General features: G+C 39.1%; 1 protein-coding gene across 1 annotated transcript in view; it reads right to left on the bottom strand.

Moving 5' to 3' along the window:
* Positions 1-950: 950 nt before the first annotated feature.
* ADAMTS19 (ADAM metallopeptidase with thrombospondin type 1 motif 19) overlaps positions 951-24,299 on the bottom strand; it is a 282,005-nt gene continuing 258,656 nt past the window's right edge. The window contains exons 22-23 of the mRNA XM_075543100.1: positions 8,488-8,665; positions 951-2,473 (exon numbers count right to left, since the gene is read on the bottom strand). Of these exons, the coding sequence (XP_075399215.1) occupies positions 2,322-2,473; positions 8,488-8,665 (330 nt within the window). The 3' untranslated portion in view covers positions 951-2,321. The remainder of the gene's footprint in view (positions 2,474-8,487; positions 8,666-24,299) is intronic.

Below are 24,299 nucleotides of genomic sequence, written 5' to 3'. Positions count from 1 at the left end.
GGCTCCTGGTGACTCTATAGGACAGGGTAGAACTGCCCTTGCGAGCTTCTGAGACTGTGACTCTTTACAGGAGTGGAAAGCCCCATCTTTCTCCTGAGAAACAGCTAGTAGTTTTGAACTGGTAACTTTCAGATCACAGTCCAAAGCATAATCACTATACTACCAAGGCTCCTTGGAGCATATAGAATAAAGTATATAAAAATTTAGGAAGTGTATAATCCTGTGCCGGACTGAGCAATTTTTATCTTAATTCTCAAGCAGAAATTGGACTGTCGCTATACAATGGCGACACTGACATAACTAGAATGCTGGATATCTTCTGAGGAGCCCCCTCATTCTCCAGTATCATGAGATAACAGTTTTACTGGAAAACTACAACCCAATATAGGCAGCATAGTCCATGTTGAAGATCCTTCAAGAATGAAGATTTGAATTACCCACCTAGAGAAGATCAATTATCAAATGAACTGCTTAATAAAATCCAAGAAAAAATTGGATGGACAGTTATAAAATCAGGTTATAAAAATCTGACTGAATCATGTCACCTGCTGCAGAGACAAAGACTCTTGGGACTGTGAAAATTTCTTCTTTGTTTTGATGTTTCTTATCCTTCCCCCGCCCCCAATTGTCTCACATTTCTCTACTATCTAGCACAACACCTGTGTTGGCATAGACTGACTCGATATCCTAGTACTTATATGAAAAGGTCTACACAGTAAGAACTGGTTTAGAAACAAAATGTTTCCTATATTAAAATAGCCTATCAAAATGAAACGGAGAATATGAATGTGGGGAGTGTTATGTACTGAAGTGTTGGGGCTTTGCCCTATTTTCAAGCTATGGATTTATCCTTCCAAAGTTCCAGAGGAGAAGACACAAGACTCCTGGTTTAGAGACAAAGGACTTTATTACTCACAATGCCAATAGCCAAAGATTCAATATTTGCTTGTACCAGTTTTCTTAACCTTGATTTTCACAGGGCAATAGGAAATGGGCCAGATGAGAGCTGCACACGCCATGGACAGTGTCACAGAGAACGAATTCCAATTTTAAGGAATCAGCTGTTATAATGAGCAGTAAGCGTGCCCTTTGCTCCAGAAACAGATAATGTTCCCATCTTACATAGTTTGTGCTATAGGAACATCCTTCCAAAGATCATCTGGAACAAAATCAGGCAGTGTCTATGCACATAAGACATGTAGAAATGTCAGAGAACTATGAACGATTGTCTCCCAACAGGAAGTTTCACATATTTTACTGAAAAATCTAAGAAATCATGCGAATCATGTACAATAATTTTTTTTCACAAGAAAAATTTCAAGCTGGCTTTTTAACGTTTCACAGAACTGCAAAACTTTTTCATTTTCAAAAGGAATAAAAACAATGAAACTACAACAGTTTTATACATTTTTTGTCTTTCCTTGTTCCAAGGGAAAAGGCGGAAAAGAATTAGGCAAATGTTCTCATAGTGATTTGTGAAGCTGAATTCTACACTCTTTCAATAACCCGGTGAAAAGATAAAAGGAAATGGGTGGATCAATGTTTTTTGTTAAACATATTTTTTAAAACTAAAATCTAATGACAACATGTTAAAATAATACATATTTTTGTAAGATGTCACCATTTCTATAATGGTTTCTCTACACTATATCAACAGTGCAATGGTGATTCAGTGTAAATCTTTACAGTGTTTCATTGTTACAATACTTGTGTTCAAGTACATGTTCATGAACATGATCAAAGTCTCTATTTTAACTTTTCTTTTCCATTATTAAAATAAGGTTATACAGTAGAGGTTTTCCTTTGGATGTCTCCTTATATGAGCCAAATTCATAATACATTCTCTGAAGACCTGTTCGACAGTATGAGGTTAGTGATACTCCACAGATTACAGAAAATGAGCTAAGTCCACATCAGGACACACACACAATATTTCTCTCCATGTATCCCTAAACTATTAAGCTAAGGTAGTGTACATTCTGGTTAACTCAATAGTATTTGTGGGGAGAGAACAGCACCTTTAGAGATGGCCCTAACTTAAAGAATGTAATTTAAAAATTATAATGATCATGATTTGGTTTTCTTTCTTCATTTTATCCCAGTAAGTGGATCCAATTTATTAATATAGAATTATTTATGAATCCATATAGATGTTTGTGTGACCAAAAGAAGCACCACATCGATGTTTAGCAGGAAAACAATAAATTAATTTTATAAAATTATAATGTAATATGATTATATTTGGTCTGAAAACATGCTAGTGTGTGACCTTATAAATAATGTAACTGCAAAGAGCTGTGATCCAGCTGTCCTGCTAAAGGTCAACTCCTCTGCTGCAGCTTTTGGGCATAGAAGTCCCTGCAGGTCTCACAGCAGCGCTGATACCACCGCATGTCTTGACATAGGTTCTTCTCACGTATCACCCGGCAGTACACAGGCCACTGGTCTCCCAGACACTTGAATGTCAGAGCAGCTGTTAAGAACAAAGTCAGACAAATACAGTGAATGTAATATAGGTAGACAACCTAGGCATCCCTCGACTGTCGTTTTGCTGTGCTATGGTGGCTTGTGCATTGCTACAATGCTGGTAGCTGTGTCACTGGTATTTCAAATACCCGCGGGGTCACGGAAAGTGAACAAACTTCCGCAGAGCTTCCAGACTAGGAAAGGAATAGGCCATCCACTTGAGAGTCATGAGCCACTGAAAATCCTATAGACAACACTGAAATATTGTCAGTTGCTGAAAACAACGTATAGAGCAGAAGATTGCCAGAAGATGGGTTCATCAAGTCAGAAAGCAATCAAAATATGACTAAAGAAGAGTTGCCTTATTAAAATACACTCGACCACAATGACTCAGATGGAGTAGAGCCTCCTGGACCTTCATCTGATGATGGGGTATGACTCAAAATGAGAAGAAACAGTTGCAACCATCAATTAATCACTGAAACTTGGAATGTATGAAATATGAATCTAGGAAAATTGGAATTAATCAAAAGTGAAATGAAATGCAAAAAATAGATATGCTAAGTATTAGTGAACTGAAATGGAATATTTTGAATTGTCTACTTTGAATCAGAAAATCATATGCTTTACTATTCTGAGAATTTCACAATCAAGAAGTATGGCATTGTGTTCATTATCAAGAAGGACATTTTAAGATCTATCTTGAAGTACAATGCTTTCTGTGATAAGATGATGTCTACCTACATACAAGAAAATCCAGTCAGTACAACTGCTATTGAAAGATGCACCAACCACTAAAGCTAGTGATGCAAAACCTGAAGAATTTCACCAACATCTTCAGTCTGAAACTGATCATGTGTGAAATCAGGATGCATTGATAATTATGCAAAAGTTGAAAACAAAGAGAAAGAGCCAAACAAAAAACCAAATTCACTGCCATCAAGTTGACTCTAGTGCAAAGCTAACCTACAGGACAGGGTAGAATTGCTGCTGTGAGTTTCAGAATGTAACTTTAGGGGAGGAGAAAGCACTGTCTTTATTCTGCAGAGAAAGGAACAGTAGTTGGAAAATATGGTTTTGGGAATAGAAACAGAGCTGGAAATGGCATCATAGAATTTTGTTAGACCCATTTTTTTTTCATCCAAAACACCTTATTTCAGCACAAAAAGCATCTAGACGTCTCCAGATGTAGTACACAGAAAACAAATCGACTAATCTGTGGAAAGAGATAGTGGAGGAGCCACTACAACCAGGCCAGCAATGGGTTTGAACCGATCAGCAATTGCTCATATACACCGCTGAAGTTACAGACAACGAAACAAATCCGTGAGAGGCAAAACACAACCCTGAGTACACCCTACGTGAATTTTGAGAACATCTCAAAAACAGATTTGCTGCACTGAGCAGTAATGGCAAAAGGCCCGATATGCTAAGGGTGGATATCAAGAGCATCATTAAGGTCATTAGAAGGTCGTTAAAAGGATAGGAAAGAAGGAATCTATCCAAATAGAAGTCAGAAGAGATTCTGAAACTTGTTCTTAATTGCAGAGTAGCTAAGGCAGATGGAAGAAATTATGAAATCAAAGAGCTGAATAGAAAATTGCAAATGGAAGTTTGAGAAGACAAAGTCAAATGTAATGAAGTTTGCAACGGCTTGAAGTTAGAAAACCAAAGAAGGAAACACAAACTGAAAGAAATAATCCAAGTCCCGAGTTCCAATATTGAAAGACTCTATGGTCAAAATATTGGCAAAAAAGATGGAAAGAATATACAGGGTCATTATATCCAAAGAACTAGTCAGCATTCCACCCTTGGAAGAAACAGCAAGAACCAGTGGTACTGACCCAAGAATTCTGAGCAGAATTCAACAAAAGCAAGGCTCCAGGGATTGAAGGAATTCCAATCGAAATGTTCAACAAGCTGATAAATGGAGAAAAGATTGAAGTTGTCAAAGATGTAATCTTGCTGTGACCTACAATTAATGCTGATAGAAGACTCAATAAATCAAATGACACATTACATTAGGTAAATTTGCTGCATAAAACCCCTTTAAAGTGTTGAAAAGTAAGGAGGTTACTTTGTAGACTAAGGTATGCTTGACCATAGTATTTAAAATCACCTCATATGCCTGTGAACGTTGGACACTGAATAAGAAAGAACTATGAAAACTTGATGCATTTGAACTATGAGGTTGGCAAAGAAAACTAAAAGTCCCACGCATTGCCAAAAGAATAAGCAAATCTCTCTTGGAAGAATGCTTCTTAGAGGCAAGAATGGCTAGAGTTTATTGCTCTGTTATGGGGAGCGACTAGCCCTGGAGAAGGGCACGTGTTTGGTCAAGTGGAGGGCAGTGAAAATGAGGAAGACGCTCGGTTAGATGAGTGGATACCTTAGCTGCAACCATGGGCTCAAACAGAAGAGCCGTTGTTAGGCTGGTCTAGGACAGGAGACGTTCAGTTGTGCATAGGGTCACTGTGAGTCAGACCTGACTTGATGGCATCGAAGGACAGCAACGGGGGTGGGGGGCATATTGCAATGTTTACATGGACCTCGGGAGTAGAAATGGGGTCAGATATTTGCTTTGACTCATTCACCTCACTGGAAGTTAACATAAACTCAGTCATTATGATTCAGTAGAGAGATACAGAAACACATGCAACACATACACATACATCCTATAATAAAGGAGTACATTTAATAAATAATATTCTAATTTATTATTAGATTTTTTAGGCCTGTAAAAGATCCACAAGCACCAGCACTATGACCACCATCCAGGCCTTCCCCCACACCCCCACGCTACACACAAAAAACCCCTAAAGCAAACTCACTGCCATCCAGGTGATTTGGGTCCATGGCAGTCCTATAAGGACAATCACCACCTGCTGCCATCAAACTGAGTTTTATTCAAGGCAACTCCATGTGCTTCAAAGTTAGCACTGTGCCCCGTAGGATTTTCAGTGCCTGTTTTTGTTTGTGCTTTAATTAAATTTATAAGCCTTTCTTTCGTGGCAACTCTGGGGTGAAAAGACTATCCAAACTTCTAGTTAGCAGGTGAGCATGTTCATGTTTTGCAACACGAGAGGCTTACTCATTATTAAAGACAGAATTCACATTCTCAGTCAGTGATACTGCTAGGGTTTTGTGAGGCTTTTGACCAAGCTTCTTTTGCATTCTGATAGAGAAGAATGAAATGAAAAAAATAATTGTCTCATCTTAAGGGAAATACAAAGTAATAAATATGATTATGGACAAAATTTCAAAGCAGCAATAAAACTAGCACAAGCTCATACTATATTTTACAGTCCTGATTTCCCAGGTAGCAGCAGATGTGGGTATGGTGGCTGGGGTCATGAATTTAGAGACTTGGAAAATCAAAGTTGATTATTGTAATGACTGAATTTCTAGCAATGAAGTATTGGAAATTATTTATGACATAGCAGATTTGTTCATATAGGTCTAGCTGTAAAAGAAATAAAGGGCCCTGGGGACCCTGTTGGGTCATAGTTGACTGGTGGTTTCCAACTCCCTAGTCACTCTGTGGTAGAGAAGCTGAGGGTGTCTGTCCCCGGAGATAGTCCCACGCTGGGAGACACTATTCAGGGTCCCTGAGTGTCAGAATTGACTGCCTGACAAGCAAGCATTTAAGAGAGAGTGTGTTCGACATGGATAATGAAAGTCACTTGAGTGACATAATCATTTCTTTCTGCCAGTAATCCAATTTGATACATTACGGGATTGTAATTAAGAACTTTGCGTTTTCCACCCATTATGCTTCTGTGTTTCTGTATACACCTTCAAGGAATCATAAAAAGAGACAATGCAGTTTAAAGAAATGCTTCTTTTAATCCACAATTTTCCGTCACACGATACATCAAGGACTTCAAATCCACGCCGGGATACGGGGTGACTCTGCCATTCTGGAAGACATGGATCTGGGGCATTTGTTTGAGGATTGCTTAACGGTCTTAATTTGCCTTTTCTATTTGAACTGATTATTTTGTAGAAATGTTAATTATTTGGCTCGGAAAAAGCATTTTTGTATTTCCAAAAGGAACCAAACATTTCCATTTGATTGACTATGATGCCTGGAAAAGTACTTATGACAGTTTAACTCATTGCATTTTGGCAATGTAGCACTGCATAAGTCAAATTCTTCCTCTGCGGATGGTTATTCAGGTTAAAACTGAAGATGTCCCCACTTCTGGGGATGCCGTGTGTGCAGAGAAGAACTGCTGCCTCAGGTTTTCAAGGCTGTGACTTCTGGAAGGCGGTCACCAGGCCTCTCTTCCAAGGACCCTCTAGGTGGATTTCATTGGTATTCCAGTAGCTGACCGTTTATATGACCCACGGACGCCCTCCAGACTGCAGATGTCAAGCAAAACTCAACTCCCTGATACCCAGATAGCATTTCTTTTAAAAGCCCTCATCGCCACAGAAATAAGAGCTCCTCCATTTGTTAGTATTTGTTATGCAAGAACAGGTTCATCTACTTAAAATGTAAATCTAATTTTTGATGATGAATTCTAATGGTAATTAATAACATGAAACAGCTGCACGTAACAAACGTGAATTTAAATGTTAATACCAGTAGTATTTTTATTGACAATGATGTCCTTTAGATTTTTATTTTAAAGGCACCTCAAGAGAGTAAATATGTGACCCAGTTAATTATCTTTGCGATTGTTCTAGGTTTCTCCGAAAGTAATTGGTATCTAAGATCACAAAGAAAGCAGAGAAAGCGGTGGATTTAATTGAAATTTCACACCCTAACCTTACCCACCCCCCACCCGCCAGCCCCAGATATTCACTTCATAGATAACTGCCATAGACTAGTCAAAGGCCCACATTTGGTTGCATCCTCCAACCCTTAGAAGACATTGTGGGTGGGGGTTTGGCAAGGTTACAGAGCCTTGAGGAATTAGATCAGTTTAGTAGGACTTCCATTTTTTCCCCTAAGCTGACCATTTAGATCAGCGGTTAGCAACCTGGGGTCATGACCCCTTTGGGGGTCGAATGACCCTTTCACAAGGGTCGCCTGAAAGAAGATGGGAACACATATTTCTGATGGTCTTAAGAACCGAGACACTGCTCCTCTTTCCCTCTCCTGGAGGGTGCACCCACATGCAAATATGCCCCCAGACGAGTGCCCGAGTACCGGGAGTCAAGTCTGTTACCAGCATTACACCCTGCTTCAAGATGAAATTTCATTCATTTGTCACTAGAAATAAATATTTCACAACATATAGTTACATATTATTTTTGTGAAGAATCACTATGCTTTAATGATGTTCAATTTGTAACAGTGAAAATACATCCTGCAGATCTGATATTTACCTGATGATTCATAACAGTAGCAAAATTGCAGTTATGAAGTAGCAACGAAAATAATTTTATGGTTGGGGGGGGTCACCATGACATGAGGAACTGTATGAAAGGGTCTTGGCATTAGGAAGGCTGAGGACCACTGATGGAAGAATGATGGCTGTCTGGTCCAATAAACATGCACAGCCTCAGAACCCCAGCTAGACAAGGTTGATATGGGTTGGATTCCACTTACTGATATTGGTTTGGTGTGGTTCTTAGTTTATAAGAAGCCCTGGGGGCAGGGTGGTTAAACACCTGGCTGCCAATCAAAAGGCCCATTGTTTGAGCCCACACAGACGTCCTGCAGTAGAAAGGCAAGGCTGTCTGCTTCCGTAATGATTTATGGGTCGATGTCAATTGGAATCAACTGGACTTCAGCATATTTGGTTTGCTGTATATTAAACAAATAAATTGAACTTAGTGAGAGCTGCTGTCCCTCAAGTATTAACTCAGCAGGGAAAGACTAGGCATTGTCTTCCTGCAAAGGGCTGCAGTGTGGAAAACCCACAGGGACAGTTCTCCCCTGCCCGTCAGGGTCACTAAAAATCAGAATCGACTCTATGCCAGTGAGTTTGGTTCATGAGCTTTCAAGTATTAAAGTGTTATGCAAAATAGGAGAAACTAAAGTTTTGGGGGGGGGGTTGGTCTGCTTACCCAGCCTGGGTGATGTAATTGTATTAACATTAATCTTCTCATTGCAGGGCTGCAGGTGGCATGGTCTGTACGCGGCAGGTTTTTCTGAAGAAAAGCATTCATTTCCGTGTCGTCCTGTGATCTTATGCATGCACTGAACCACACGGGATTGCATCCCTTTTCCGCAGGTAATGGAGCACTAGGAGAGAGAAAAGTTTAGTTATAATTCCTTCTTACGCTTTTCTTTTCCCTGAGAGTTTCAAAAGTGAACATGTGTCATAGCTTCCGAGCTGATGTAAAACACAGGGCGGACAGATGGATGCTCAGACCTTGGACACAGTGCTGATTGAAACCTCTGCGGACTTAAAGCCAAGCTTTCGTGAACGAAAGACAACACAATTTGGAGCGTGTGGCTTGAAGAAAAGGTATGGAAAGTGATAAATGCCTCTAGCACTATACACGGATCGACATAGTTTTCAAATAGCAACACATGATTAATTCATTATTGTTCAGTTTACTATTGATTCTCAAGAGTCTGCATATCCCTAAAGATGGAGCTAGATCCTTGGTAAAATCTACCTCCTCCACCACTTCATTTCCTTTGACCATGTTACAATGTTTCTCAGCCAATATCAAGATGGTTTGTCACTCTAAGGTGCTATTGAAAAATAACTTAAATATCTTGATAGATTGAATTACATCTGCCCCACATTGTCCTAATTAAAATAATTGAGAATATATTTAGTACGAGTAGAATGCCATTTTAATTGATCCCCTGAATTTCAGCTAAATGGAGTTTGTTAAATGTAGATAATGAGATATTTCTTCTAAGGAGCCTCTGGGTGCGTTATTCCTGTCCAAAATACCTTGTTTCTTTTCAAAGCACAAATTCAAATCCATCTGCTCCATGAAATCTTCCACAATTTTCTCAATTACTTGTGCATGTTTATATAACATTTGTTATTTAAAGTAATATATTCACAGATATGAGGCAATACCAGGAAATACTTGATTTTTTCCTTTAAATCACAGATCTCCAAGCTAAGAATTTCTAGATCCATAAACTAGCATGTAGAATTTGCTTTAAAAAATAGGTGACAATTCTGTTCAGCCGAGTTGGAACCTATGGTCCACAATAAGAATTCTACATTTAACATTGGTAACTTATATCTTATATTTGGATAAAATATTTAAATGAATCTGGTTTGTCTTTTTTGCTTGATGATAAGTATCTTAAATTTCGGTTGATTGATAGATTCAGTTAAAGAAAACCCATTTCGGATTGGAAAATAGCTTGCTGATAAAATAATGAAATTATTATGTATGTGTATATCATTACTATGCACCTACTTTACAAAAACCTAAGCTTTTCCATTTTATGTTGTAAATATTTTCACATAATGTGTATTAGATAATACTTTAAATTTTCTTATAATTTAAAACTGTGATGAGAAGGTTAACTATTTGACATAATCAATCCTTAGAGAGCCTTCCTTTTGATAGAACCCTGTAGAATGGACATGATTATGCAAAGCCATCATGTTTCTTACAAAAATTCTCTAATGAAAATTCAAAATAATTAAATTAAAAACTTTTAAGGAGTGAAGATACTACGATTTTATTACCTACTACAACAATTCTGCATATCTTTGATGCCAGCAAATTGCTCGAGATACCAAAAGAATATTTAAAACTTTGTAGTAGATGGATTCATTTTGCTTTGATAAAGTTATCTATTGTAGTTAATAAGTCCAGCAATCAGCTGGGATGTGTACATTTGCATGCCAGCTTGCCAGGGGCAAGGATCTCAGAGGTTTGGCAGTTATGCCGCAGTTGGCAGTTGGGAGGATGTCGTCATCCCCATAACGAGATCAGGTCTAAGGTCGTCACTTCCATGAAGAGATCTGCTATCTGCAGCCAATCAGTTGACTGGGAGTTTCCTGAGGGAGCTGCATTCAAGATATACCAGGAATTCAAACCCTCTGCCATCCAGTTTATAACTGGACCAATAAATAGCATCAAGCTAAATGGAGAACCACAGGAGGTTCTCAAGGGTTTCATCTTACTTGGGCTACAATCAACACTCAAGGTAGGAGCCATCAAGAAATAAACGTGCCGCACAAACCCTCCTAAAAAGCACTGATGCCACTTGAGGACTAACGTGCCCTGAACCCACGCCGTGGCATTTGCAAGCAAAAGACGGACAATCAATAAGAAAAACCTGATAAGAATTTATGAATTTTAGTTAGGGCGTTGGTGCAGAATATCAAAAGTACGGCGAACTACCAGAAGTACAAACAGAACTCTCCGAAGGAGGTAGAGCTGAAATGCTCTGTGACGCTGAGATGCTGAGTACGTTCGACGTGCTATGAGAGGCCCGTGACGGGACAAGGGAATCCTGCGTGGTCAAGTAGCAGGTCAGGGTAGAGAAAATCCCTAGACCAGAGGGACTGTCACGGCGATGAGGACTCGCAGGACTGGCTAGTGTCTGGTTCTGTTGCACACAGGTCACAATGAGCTGCATCTGACCTAACCAAACAAGAACAATCAGACCCAGGGATAGTCCATGTAGGAGCTGAGCAATATGGTCTCCCTAATCGTAGTACTACCGATAGAGCTCTGGACAATGAAAAAAAAAGTGAATGTGCTCATTAAAAGCTAATTCTCTTCCAGGAGTTAACTCATGTGCTGGTTACTTAGACTGTCTTAGTTCATATTTCCCTGGACAAGCCTAATAACCTTAAAACCTGAAAAAGTGAGGCTCACAGTTTATTTCACTTGTTTGCTCATTCATTCCAAAATATTTATGAAAGTTCTCATTTCTGAACACTGGAATGTCATAATGGACAACAACAGCAACACAGCCTATCTCCTCAAAGATCTTACATTTTAATGAGGGTACAAGAAAAGAAGCAAAATGAATAAATATAATATTATTGCATGTTAATAAGTGCTCCTCTTGGCGCGAGAATGGGGACGGTCTGGAGCGTAGGGCACTGCAGTTCAAATAGGAAGCCACTCATCCAGTGATGAAGTCCTGCCTCATCAGAAGGAGAGATGGACATCATGAACAAGCCTTTCATTCCAAATATGATGTTTTCTCCCATTGTATATGGTGCATAGCTCCTTTACTCATACTGGTATGGACTATGATATTCTATGATATTCCAAATTTCTTAATAAGGATGAGGGTCATACAAGCGGTTTTGAATAAGCAGGACAAATGAATGGAGTGAAATATGAATCTAATGTTTCTTCAGCTTTGCTTCTGGCCCTTTTTTTCTTCTTTTCCTCACTCAAGGAGCCCTGGTGACACAGGGAGGTTAGCTGCACTGGGCGAGGTCAGGGCTTCCCATCCAGCAGCTGCTCTGTGAAAGACGGGGTGTCTGCTCTAATCGAGGTGCACGTGCGGTCTTCGGAGCTTACACAGGAGTCCTACCCCAGCCTGTAGGGTAAACTGTGGGTCAGAATTGACTCAATGGCAGTGAATTTTCTTCCTTCCTTCTTTCCTTCCTCCTTTCTTTCAGACTTTCTTTCCATGAAATTTAATCTTGGCTTTTCATACATGTACCAAATAGCCACACATTTAAAACACTTTTGAAACAATGCAGTGCGCTGCACTTCCTCTAAAGTCTTATACACTAAAGTGTCAGAAATCTCTCTTCGCCGGCAACTGGTGAAGAAGACAGCGTGTACCATTTACATGCCATTGATGTTTCTTTTACAAGGAAAGGTTTGTGACTTCAGTATTTTAATTAGAGAGACTTACATTGTCTGATATAAATTCTGTTCCCCACACAGCTTAATAGCATCCAAAAGGATGTTTGAAGGAAAGGGCCTCGTGAAACCGTTCCATGATAGACAAATCTTTAGTGCTGAACAAGAAACACACTTTTGGTGTCCCAGGTTTGCCAGTGTCAACAAGAAGCAGTGTGCTTTAGGACAAACATCATTGAGAATTGTACACCATGATTTCAGAGCTAAAGCCGTTCTTTTGGCACAAACAACAAGGAAAACAATGTAGTCCCCGCCACCCCCATTTGCATTAAACTCCAAAATATTTGTTATACTGATTTAGTGAGAGAAATATGATCTTTGCTACACTTGTGTCTGTCTGAGTAATTTACTACCAGGACCCCTTTAAAATCAACATAGGTTTCTCTTGTGATAGAAAAATTCATACTCCATCCTGTGACATTTGTGACAGTTCTTCATATTGTACCAAATAATTCTTACACTGCAGAGTGCATGCCAGACACAGACATGATACAGAAACTCTCCCAATAATTTACGTGATTCAGACTATCCAAATGATTAGGAAAAAAATGCTTTGGACAACGAAATACATATGAGCAATCTTCATGAAATCAATATATAATAAGTGATTATTTTTAATAGTAAAATATAATGTAATATTATTGAATGTTAAAACTCTTTCAATACCTAAAACTCTATTTCCTTTTACCATTATGTGGGACAATAAGAATCAGCTGACCTTATTTTACATAAGAAAAATTGGTCGAAATAAACCAATACGGAACTAGCTGAGAAAGTATAGGTGGTGGGGAAATATAGGAGGTGGGGAGTGGAGAAGAATTTCACGTAGCTGGTTGTTATAAATATAAAACTATCTCCTTGACATTGAAAACGCATGAATCCAGTAGGAATGACCATAATGACTCATGATATAACCTGCCCAGTAATCTGTATTCATCCCATTCGCCGAAGGACACACTTGCCGTCTTTGCCCAAAAGTAGTCTACACACTCTGGGCAATTTATTTTCATGTAAACACCGTGCAGATGCCTTGACCACTCTCCTTCTTTACTTGATGCCATGATTTCATACCCCATGAAGTCTGAGAACCACTAGCTCTATTTTTTGTACCAGCTTTGATATTGTACCCAATTTCTGTGGAGCAAACAGTCCACAATGATGCTTGAAATGTGACATCGAGGCTTGTGATTCTTCCTTTGAGAAAATGAAACATTCTTAATGTTTGTTCAAAGTGAATATAAAAACAAACATGGAATATAACATATAAAAATATTTCTTACAATTAAAATGGAACTCTTGCTGATTTACCATAAAATGCTCAAAAGAAAAAGAAAGATACCTTTTATTGTTAGAATGAGCTGGCAATTTAAGAGTTTACTTTAACCATATAATTTTGGAACTATGCATTGAAACAATGACTAAATCTACCTATCTCACTAACAATTATTGTCACAGAAAATGTGCTGTATTTTCCCAGTAAGCTATAATTTAAAGTGATATATGATTTTGAGCACTGACAAAAACTTCCATTCACAATCTTAGGTATTAAAATTCCATGGAAAAGTGCCAACACTTAAAATGATTGGTTAAATACTCATTTTACTTTACATTTCAGGACAGCAGAATAGTCACTCAAGGCACTATTTTTGTGACACCTAGTTATTTGTCACTCGATATTTAGATAATCTAGATCAGGGGATCAAATGAAAGATTGTAGTACAAGTCTGAGGCTTGTAGTCTGGGGTTAAACAACCAGCCACGGAACTATTAATCTGTGCACATTAAATATTATCTTAGTGGAAATGCAAAACCTTTTCAGCTCTGAATTCTATAAATTGTTTTCTCAAACAGTTTACCAGAGTCAGAAAACCCCAAGATTAAAAGAACCACTATAAAAATATTTATTTAAAGAGTTTTTGGATAAGCAATATAAACTCAATTATCATAGCAAAGTAAACTAAATTAACAGTGGCCTACATTTAAACTTGTTTTTAAAAATCCAGTGTGTTGAAGGGTTAAAAATACCAATTCTCACACTTGGCCAACAGAGAGATTACCCGAGATTCCTTCCTTCTGGAGCGTGCCAGAGAGAGAGAGATTTTGGAGAGAATGTGTATTCTCCAGGCCAACAGCTAAGAAGGTTCTGTAATACTTTACTCACTTCCAGCTGGCCTCTGTAAGAAATAGGAATTCCTAAATTAAGAGAAAATTGTCACTGGCAAACAAAGCGCTCTCTCTCTCTCTCTCTCCTTTTTTCCTTCTTTTTGTTCAGCCAGTATCACAATCTTATAGAACCTGATATCTCCTATCATGACAAGTGCCAATCTGTAACAATGTTAACTTGGGCAATTTGTCTTCAGGACTAAACGGATTACTGAAGCGTGGCTTACGCAGAGTGCGGCAGTCTTCAGCGGGCACAGCGGACCTCATAAGGAAATAAAGAATGACTTCTGCTGGAAATTATTAGCAAAGCATTCCTGTTCATTTATGTCTATGTTTGGCGGGTCCGCCTTTCAACTTTTTAATAAAGTGAGTGTGAAACAAGCATAGAGGGAACCTATGTTAGGTTTGTTTTCTTAAGAAGTTATTTGTTTTGGTCAGGATTTCAGCGTCTTCTTAAAATGGTTCCTCTACCTTCTTAATGCACGGCTGCTTGGAATTAAACACCTTTCCAGAAGCAAGGCTTTGAACTCGTTCATTCTGGTTCAGCACTCTGCTGAGAGTTTGCATTTCCATCTCGCAGATATACTGAATGAGAAAGAATAGTTCCCAAGATCCCCGGGTATACATAAGATCCCCAAGGTGAATATAAGTATCACCCGGGAAGCTTGTGAAAATGCAGATTTCTGGTATCGTGCTGTATATCTGCAGTGGAAATGTAATTCTCCGTAGAAGATCCAACTGGATTGAACTGGTTTGAATCCCTGACTAGAGGTCAAACATTTATTTCTTTTGTTTTGCATTTAATCAATCTCTTTTTTATTTTTGCAGTTCAAAACCGTTTTGTGTCTTTAAGGAACATATTTGCATATGGTTCTAACAAATGAAAGAAAAGTGCGTGGCAAACTGCTTATAACTGATTTGTAGACAACTGAGTAAATGTTATGAAAGGAAAGCCAAAATAAACCAGCAAGATTTCTTTAAGAACAAAAATCAAAGTGTGCAATGATCTATTTTAAAATGGAAGGAAACGAACGATGCTCTGCCTTTAGACACAAAATCTTGAGCATTCTTGCAATGCTGCCAGCTCTCGGCCCGTAGAGCCGTGTTGCAATGGGGGAAAAAGGCTACGAAGATATTTCAATTATATCACCGTGATTCCAGTAAAGCATCTTCCCACTGGAAAGAAGAACATGTTTGGAATGACAGTGATCCAATTTCCCTTTTCGAATAAAATAATTTCTACACCTTATCAAATAATTCCATGTAAAAGAAAAAATATGCCCATTTTTGAGAAGGCCTCCCCCGCCCCCCCCCCTCCCTAATCAAGTCTTTGATTTCTGTGGAACTTAGCGGCTTGGTGGCATAGTGGATACAGGCGTGACTGCGAACCACAAGGTGTACAGTTTGAGAGGACCCACCGCTGCATGCGAGAAAGAAAAGGCTTCTTATTCCCGTTCCTGTGGCGGTTCACGGCCCTGTAAACACACAGGCTACTTCTACCCTGCTCCCCGGGGTTCCTATGATTCGGAATCAACTCCATGGCAGGTTGTTTGTTTGTTTGTTTGTTTTGTTTCTTTGTTTGTTTGTTTTTAACTAGAGCATTACACAGCGACCCATTACATATTCCAATATACTATTTTCCACTTCCCAGAGATAATTTTGAAGTATGCTTTGCTTCCCTCCATTGCTTCTCTTGTAGGTTGGATTATTGCTATCTGACTTGTTGGCAAGTATTTCAGCTAAATGGATGCAAGGGAATGCAAAAAAGAAAAATCTTGTCAGTTTCCATGAAGCTCAACCTGAAGAACTTCTTTTGGCCCATGTATCAAGACATTCAAGCGAAGGTGAATTTTATTTATTTAAAAATCATATTTTCAGGTAGTTTGAGTAAATTATATAGGGCATGGTGAAAGGATTCTTACAGAACAGTGAGTGTAGTGTTTAGCTTAATTTTCCTGAAAAAAAAAACAACAACAAGCTAGGCATTATTAATTCCACGTTATTGAAACATCTTAGTTTTATAGAAGTAAACTCACTGCCGGTAAGTCAATTTTGACTCATTCAAGCCAGAGAAATCAGATGGATCCTACTACATAAGAAGAAAAAGAGCAAAGAACAAGGCTGGCGCTGCTTCCTACAGATCATGTGTGGATTCTGTCAAGACTCAGCAGACATTTATTCAATAAGTATTTACTATCAGTAAGGCAATATTCTGAGAGTTTGTAAGACTGTTTCAGTGACTTGAGTCTTTATGTTTAATGAATCAGTAACAGCGGGTTGCTGTTCTTGTTCTGTGCCTGTAAGTTGGTTTTCCACTGATGATGATCTCACGTGGCAAAGTCGAAAGGCCCCACAGCATTATCTAGATTGTAATCTTTTTTCTTTTTTTCTGAGTATTCTTTTTTCCCCCCAACAATTTTATTGACAGCTTTCATATCACACAATCCAGTAGTCGAATCATTCAATCATATCGAGGATAGATTGTAATCTTTATGAGAGCAGCCTGCAGGGTCCCCTCCCACAGAGCCCCACGGTTGGTCGGAATTAATGATCTTTTAGTTACGGCCTACTGGAGCACCTTTTAGCATCTTTGTAAGGCCATGGAGTGAAAGTGACTTAGTAAAAGTGGAAGGAGTTCTGAGGCTGTCATTTACTGGGAAAACTCGCCCTGGCGTTGTTTCTTGAAGGACTTAGAGAGTTGAAGGAAACACCTTCTCAGAAAAGAGAACTGTAGTCACAAAGATCCAGCGACTTCACAAGCACGACTGCCGAGACCTGCTCTTAGTAGCGATGCTGAGTTAATGAACGGGCTGAGGCAGCTCCGAATAGGCGGAGCATGGCCAGGATGTAGAGTGCTTCCAATGCCAACGTATCTGGTGGCTGACTTTCCAGCCAATGGTGGTTCTCTGGAAACAATTATGCTACAGGAGAGTGATGAAGTCATCCCCGGGTGGCTGCATCTGGGACAGGAGGAGCATGAGGGTAAGAAAGCCATTTCAAAATCATTACTCGAATTCTGATGGAAAAATAAGGGACTGCAGTAGTCTATTGGGAGGAGTGAGCAACTGGGGCAAACATTGTATTTCCGTAGAAGAATAAGAAGTGTAAAAGATAGCTTCTGGCATGGGTAGCTTAAGAAATAACATTGCCTTTATGTTAGTTGAAAAATAAGCTTTTTGTACTTGTCTTATTTATGGGGCATAAAAAATAAAGATTACCTTTTTGCCAGCCAACTCTAGCCTACAATTTTAGCTGGGTATGTGAAATTATACACAGCAAAATACACATCAATTCAACTATTTCTATCGGCATAATCAGTGATGTTCAGTACATTCAATTTGTGCCAACATTCCGGTTATCGTTCAAATTATTCCACCCCTATTAACATAAATTCACAATCCATCCTATGCTTCCCATCTCATTTTTCAAGTTGATGCTGTTGATTTGATCACCTGCAAATAATTCTTTTAAAAACCATGCTTTTCAACGTAAGCATCCTTGACTAATTGTAGCAATCTACTGTTTGGTTTTCGAGGGGCCTGTTGGCTTAATGGTTAGCCATTGGACTGCGATGATCTGCAAGGTGGGCCATTTGGAAACACCAGCCTCTCCGCAGGAGAAAGACAGGGCTTTCTACTCCAGTATATATTTTCAGGGGCAGTACTACCGGGTCCAACAGGGTCTCTGTGAGTCATCATCAACTGATGGCAGTTAGGCAGTGACTTTTCGGTTTAAATAAGACCAAGGGGTAGCTTTGGTTTAAGGTTTAAAAATCACTTCAGGGCAATAGTTTCAGTTGACATTTTTTTTTTTTTTTTGAGGAAAGGGAAAGGAGAGAGAGGTGTAGTCTGGGGAAATAAAATGTTAAGTTCTGTTTTAAACAGGTGAAATCTGAGGAGTTACTGGATGTCAATGTCACCCTCCCAAGGTAGCGTCGGTTTGAGTTGAGAAGCCAGTTCATGTTCATTACCTATTCCTTATCTTTCAACTTTCTCTCGTCTCTCAGTTTTCTACTTGTTCCTCTCTGTCCTCCTGACGCAGTTCCTTTTGCCAGCAGCTGTTGCGTCTCTCCTGTGCCTTTGGAAGCTCGGGTGGCGCAGGGCGGTATCTCCTCCTGTAAGGCTACACTCCCTTTGCATGCTCCTTCACGCTCGTGAAAAACCCACCATCTACAGCAGTGGTTCTCCACCTTCCTCATGCCCTGGCCCTTTCAGACAGTTCCTCATGTGGTGGGGAGCCCCCAACCAGAACATTCTTTTGGTTGCTACTCCATCACTGTCATTTTGCTGCTGTTATGCATCGGGCGAACCCTGTGAAATGGTCATTCAGCCCCCAAAGTGGTCGCGACCCACAGCTTGAGAACCACTGATTAAATGATGCTGAGGAGCCCTGGTGGTGTCTTGGTTCCTCTTGGGCTGCTAACCCCCCGGGTCAGCAGTTCAAACACACCAGCGACCCAAGGGAGAACAGTGAGAGTGTTTCCTCTTGGAAACTCAAAGGAGCGGTTTGACCCTGACCTGTAGAGTCCCAATGAGTCAGGATTGACATGAAGGCAGTGAGTTTGCTCTTTTTGAGACTCCAAAGTTTATATTTCCAGCCCCCTGTTCTTCTTTGTTCAGTCTACTAGACAATTTTATTTAACCATTTTATGGTCGTAGGAAACCACAGTCTAAAACAGAATTCATGGTCCCATTTCCCAAATGTAACCTTTTCCCAGGCTTTCATGTTTCATATGACCAGCCATATAATTTCTTCAAGCTACAAAGTTAAACTGGGAGTGCTTGATGCTCTCCCCGTCCTACAGACAATCCATCCCAGTTCTGACCATTCTAACCTCTCGAGCAGTTCCCAAATCCACTTCCCCCCATCTCCACTGACGCTGCAGTACGACTGTCTGCAGTTATTTAAAGCTCACCAGTATCTGACAGCAGCATCTCTCATGGCACACTGGTGAGACCTTGGCTGCTGACAGAAAAGTCCAAGGTTAATCCCATGAGCTACTACTCTGTGAGAGGAGGATATGCTTTAAAGACTGAATCCTTGGAAACCTGATGGGACAACTCTGCTCTATCATGACAATTCAGAGTTGGCTGGAAGGCACGAAACATTATATACTATATTAAGAACTCTCCATACATTATTTCATTAAGTCCTCATTTAATCAACAAACCCAGGATTCAAACCTAAGGTCGCCTGTTTCTACACATTGAGCTATCTTACCTCCCAAAATGCAGGTCCTTACTTCTTCCAGGATTCCTTAATAAAATCACTTCTCTATTCATGCACAACACCAATTTACTATCAGTTAAGCAACCTAAAATTTTCATGATTCAAGTTATGAGTTTGAATCGAGTACATCAACTGTTGACAGTTTTACGAATCAAAAAGTAACATATAACGATCATTTACACGATTATAGTCATTTTGCTAATGTAATCCATATAAAATCTCTTTAAACATTTTAATAAATATAAAAAGAACACATATGTTTATTTTATTTATACAACATAACTCCTTTGCCTGATGCTTATTTTATTTACCTAACTTATTGGTCTTAGAAAAATATTCTAATCAGCAAAAATCTATCAGTTTTATTAACATGTGCCAATTTTTATAAAATTCTATAATATCCAAACGTTAAATGTAGTTTTATTATTTATACATATAAATAATACATGTGCAGTTAATGACATGTGGATTGGTTTAAATTTTTGTTTGGGTACAGAAGGGTTCATATATATGATTAGTAAATTATGTGAGAATGTTCATGAGGCAATTTCTTTTTTAAAATCTTTTCTCTGTTGATCTTTTTGGGGGGGGAGGGGAGCTCCTACAACTTTTATCACAATCCATACATCCATCCATTGTGTCAAACACATTTGTACATCTGTTGCCAATATCATTTTCAAAGCATTTTCTTTCTACTTGAGCCCTTGGTATCAGCTTCTTATTTTCCCCCTCCTCTACACTCCCTCTCTCATGAACCCTTGATAATTTATAAATTAGTATTATTTTGTCATGTCTTACACGGACCAATGTCTCTCTCACCAACTTTTCTATTGTCCATCCCTCTGGGAGGGGCTTATAGGTAGATAATTGAGATTGGTTCCCCCTCCTTCCCCCAACCTTCCCTTTCCCCTCCTGGTATGGCTACTCTCATTATTGGTCCTGAGGAGTTTATCTGTCCTGGGTTCCCTGTGTTTCCAGCTCTTATCTGGACCCATGTACATGCTCTGGTCTAGCCAGATTTGTAAGGCAGAATTGGGGTCATAATAGTGGAGGGGGGAGTATTAAAGAACTGGAGGAAATTTGTATGTTTCATCGGTGCTATACTGCACCCTGAATGGCTCGTCTCTTCCTTGTGACTTTTCTATAAGGGGTTGTCCAGTTGCATACAAACAGGCTTTGGGTCTCCACTCCACACTCCCCCTTATTCACAATGATATGATTTTTTTTGTTCTGGGTCTTTCATGCCTGAACTCTAATCTTGACACCTCTTGATCACACAGACTGGTGTGCTTCTTCCATGTTGGCTTTGTTGCTTCTCAGCTAGATGGCCGCTTATTTATTTTCAAGCCTTTAAGACCCCAGATGTTATATCTTTGGTAGCCGGGAACCATCAGCTTTCTTCACCACTTTTGCTTATGCACCTGCTTTGTCTTCAGCGATCGTGTAAGGAAGGTGAGCATCATGGAATGCCAGGTTAATAGAACAAAGTGTTCTTGCATTGAGGTAGTACTTGAGCAGAGGCCCAATGTCCATCTGCTACCTTAATTCTCAACCTATAAATATATGTACATACATCCATTTCCACATTGTCATATATAAATATATTTACATATGTACATGCCTGTAGTTAGACCTCTAAAAATGCCCCCTTTCTCCTAGTTCTTGAGGAAATTTCTTAACAAAGGGGTTTCTACATTAATAAAGTTGTACATTTTAAAATGCAATCTATCTCATCATTTCACCTATCGAATGGGCAAATATATATTTGCAAATATATCAATCTGAGAAGTAGTTTGGTGAAAGAGATGCCTGGAAGCAATTGGGCAGAGTCTGTTCCCACTACCTGGGAATTTTCAGCCATCTCTCAATCTATTTCTCTCATGTTGTCTCCTTGACCCCTGAAATGATTTCGGTGCAAATTTACTTCTAAACATATCTACTAGTTTTGCTATATATATGGATTCATATTTAGTACTACAGTATATGAGTTTGATTTATACTTTTCTAATTCATCCTATTTGTATTGTGTTTGCTGAGATAAACTCTTCATTTGAAGTAGTTTAAAACACTTTTCCTTAGCCTGTGCACTTCATTGAGGCTGTCTTCATATTTCTGCTACAGAGTTCTAAACATTGTGAAATTCAGAGAAAACTATAATTGCTTTGGTACATTCCATGGATGTCACATGGAAGCCAGGTGCCCTATGGGAATGAGTCGCCACAGACACCTACTTCTGCACCCTGGATACACAGGTGCTGGAGTTGCAATCGGTCATCCTGAAGTAGAAGTTCAGTGTTAAGACCCAGGGATTTGTTTGTTAAAACAATTTTCCCTTTAGTTTCATTTTGCATCAAAAGATCTCACCTGATGACTTTTTAAACTGGCAGTTCACTTGTACATTTTATTTTCATACCTTTCTCTTTAGATAGACTCTTGATATATATATATATATATATATATATATATATATATATATATATATATATATATATATATATATATATATATATTGCAAACTGTTTTCAGTCTAAGACTACTGAGTTCAAATTTATGACATTCTTCTTATTTTAGGTTTTTCATAGGAAACGCCACCATTCCTCACCAAGTGAGGTTCACTGCTACACACATGGGATTCGGTGCATTCCATTCCCCCGTAAGGAACTTTAAAAAGTAATTATAAACTCATTCATATTTATTTACTGAATTAATTTCAGAATCAATTTAGCAGATGAAATTATCGATTCCTGGTGCACTGCCAATTAACTATCATATAAAATTTTGAGTTAAGAATCTAGTGATTTTTCCAGGCTGTATTAAGAAGGCAGTATTGTTGTTCCCAGTGGATTTTCCTTCTTTAAAAGCACTAATCTCACATAATTTACATCAAATACATTTGCTTGCCAGATAGAATGTCTTGTTGGAAGCCAAAGGTATTAAAAGCATCTCCATTTATAAATATAGTTTTATAAATATGTGTATACCTATACATGACTACCTACCTACCTACCTAGCTACAATACTTATAGGTGCACAGTGTTGCATCCTGTTATTTTTAAAGAATCCTGCCATTGCTCTTGTGAAGTATCACGGAGAGGCTTCTAACTAGCCGATACCCCAGGTGTGAGAGAATGAAGACTCCAGGGACCAGCGCAACCTTCACGGCCATCACCATGTCTGAGCTCACTGTTGCAGCCATTGTGTCACCACATTAGGGGTCCTCCCTTTTTCACTGCCTCTTTAGGAAGCATGCTGCCCTCCAGCAACTGATTCCAAAGGTCATTAGACAAAGTTTCCCCTTCTTCACTTGGCAGTACCATTCTGTTTGTATTTCTTTGAAGACAAATTTGTTTACCTGTCAGTGGATCATAACAATATGTGTCCCTTTTTAAATGGCTTATTTCCTGCAGCATAATGTTTTGAGGATACAGCCATATTTTAGCCTATTTCTGGACATATATACCACATTGCATTTATCCACTCATCTGCTAAGAATTTGGATTATTCCATTTTTTGACAGTTGTGAATAGTGCTGCAATAAACGCTGATGTAGATAGAGGGCAAGTTGATTGTATGTGGAGGAGAAGAGGGTATAGATCGGCATTGGATTTTAGTTAAGACATGGGAATTCGTAGTCCTTAAATTTCAGAATCAGCATCTCCAGTGGGTAGCAAGAACTTGCTCCTTTTGTGGTGGTTGGATTTGGCTATGTTCTGCTGGTCTCTTTTGGTAATGAAATAAGAATGAAGTTGAGATGGCAAATGATGATAGGAATACTCTCTTCCATATTCACATAGTTCATGCAATTATTGATTCTATGAGTATTAGAACAGATTGCTTCTTTAAATGTCCTTTAAATTGCTTCTTTAAATTTCCTGAAGATAGATCCTATAGTGGGAAGAAATGTTCTGAGTGATTATTCAGCAATCCCTACCAAGAGAGCATCACTGCCAATGTCAATTGTGAGGAGCAACCAGTTCCTGCATCGAAAGGAGATGGCAGGTTAGGACGGAAAGGTGAACCCAGAGATGCCATAAGATTTGGGAGCAGCCTGTTGCAGGGTTAATTTAGCGAGAGCTCCACACTCATGTGGTCTATCTCTTTAAATTCACTACAACACAAGAGAAAGATAAACACTTCCCTCCACCTCTGTCCACTGTCCCAGTGGGGCAAATAAAGTCATTTATATTGATTGTTGGCTGGCCTGGATCAAGGTAAAGCCTAAAATAACAGGGTAATAAATCTTCTGTGTGTCTTGCAACACTTACTTTAACGATGGCAGTGAGGAATGCTTTGTAAAATTATTGTTTCTTTGATCTTGCCCTTGTCTTTTGTGAGCGGTCTCAGCCTAATGATTATGCACCAGGAGAGTACTTTACAGTTATGACGTTTGATTATGCAAGGCACATTTAAGGAGAGAGCTTGTACAACTTACTTGATTTATTTGTATAGTCTGTTTTTTGTTTATTTTTTAAATACAGAGTGCTGATTACTCGGGACTGGGAACACATGCTTCCACAGTGACTGCCGAGAACTAGCACACAATACACCGTATCCACTGGATTTCAGTAACATCAGAATGTGTGCAACCTGAAAATTGCTTCTCTTGGAGCTATAGAATCCGGGGTACAGTTCTTTCACAGTCATGCTGTTGAGGGCCAGAAAGA

The sequence above is a fragment of the Tenrec ecaudatus genome, chromosome 2, assembly GCF_050624435.1.
Source record: "Tenrec ecaudatus isolate mTenEca1 chromosome 2, mTenEca1.hap1, whole genome shotgun sequence".
NCBI classification, from domain to species: Eukaryota; Metazoa; Chordata; class Mammalia; order Afrosoricida; family Tenrecidae; genus Tenrec; species Tenrec ecaudatus.
Note: the sequence above shows the minus strand (reverse complement) of the source record. Positions and strands in the feature narration are given on the sequence as shown.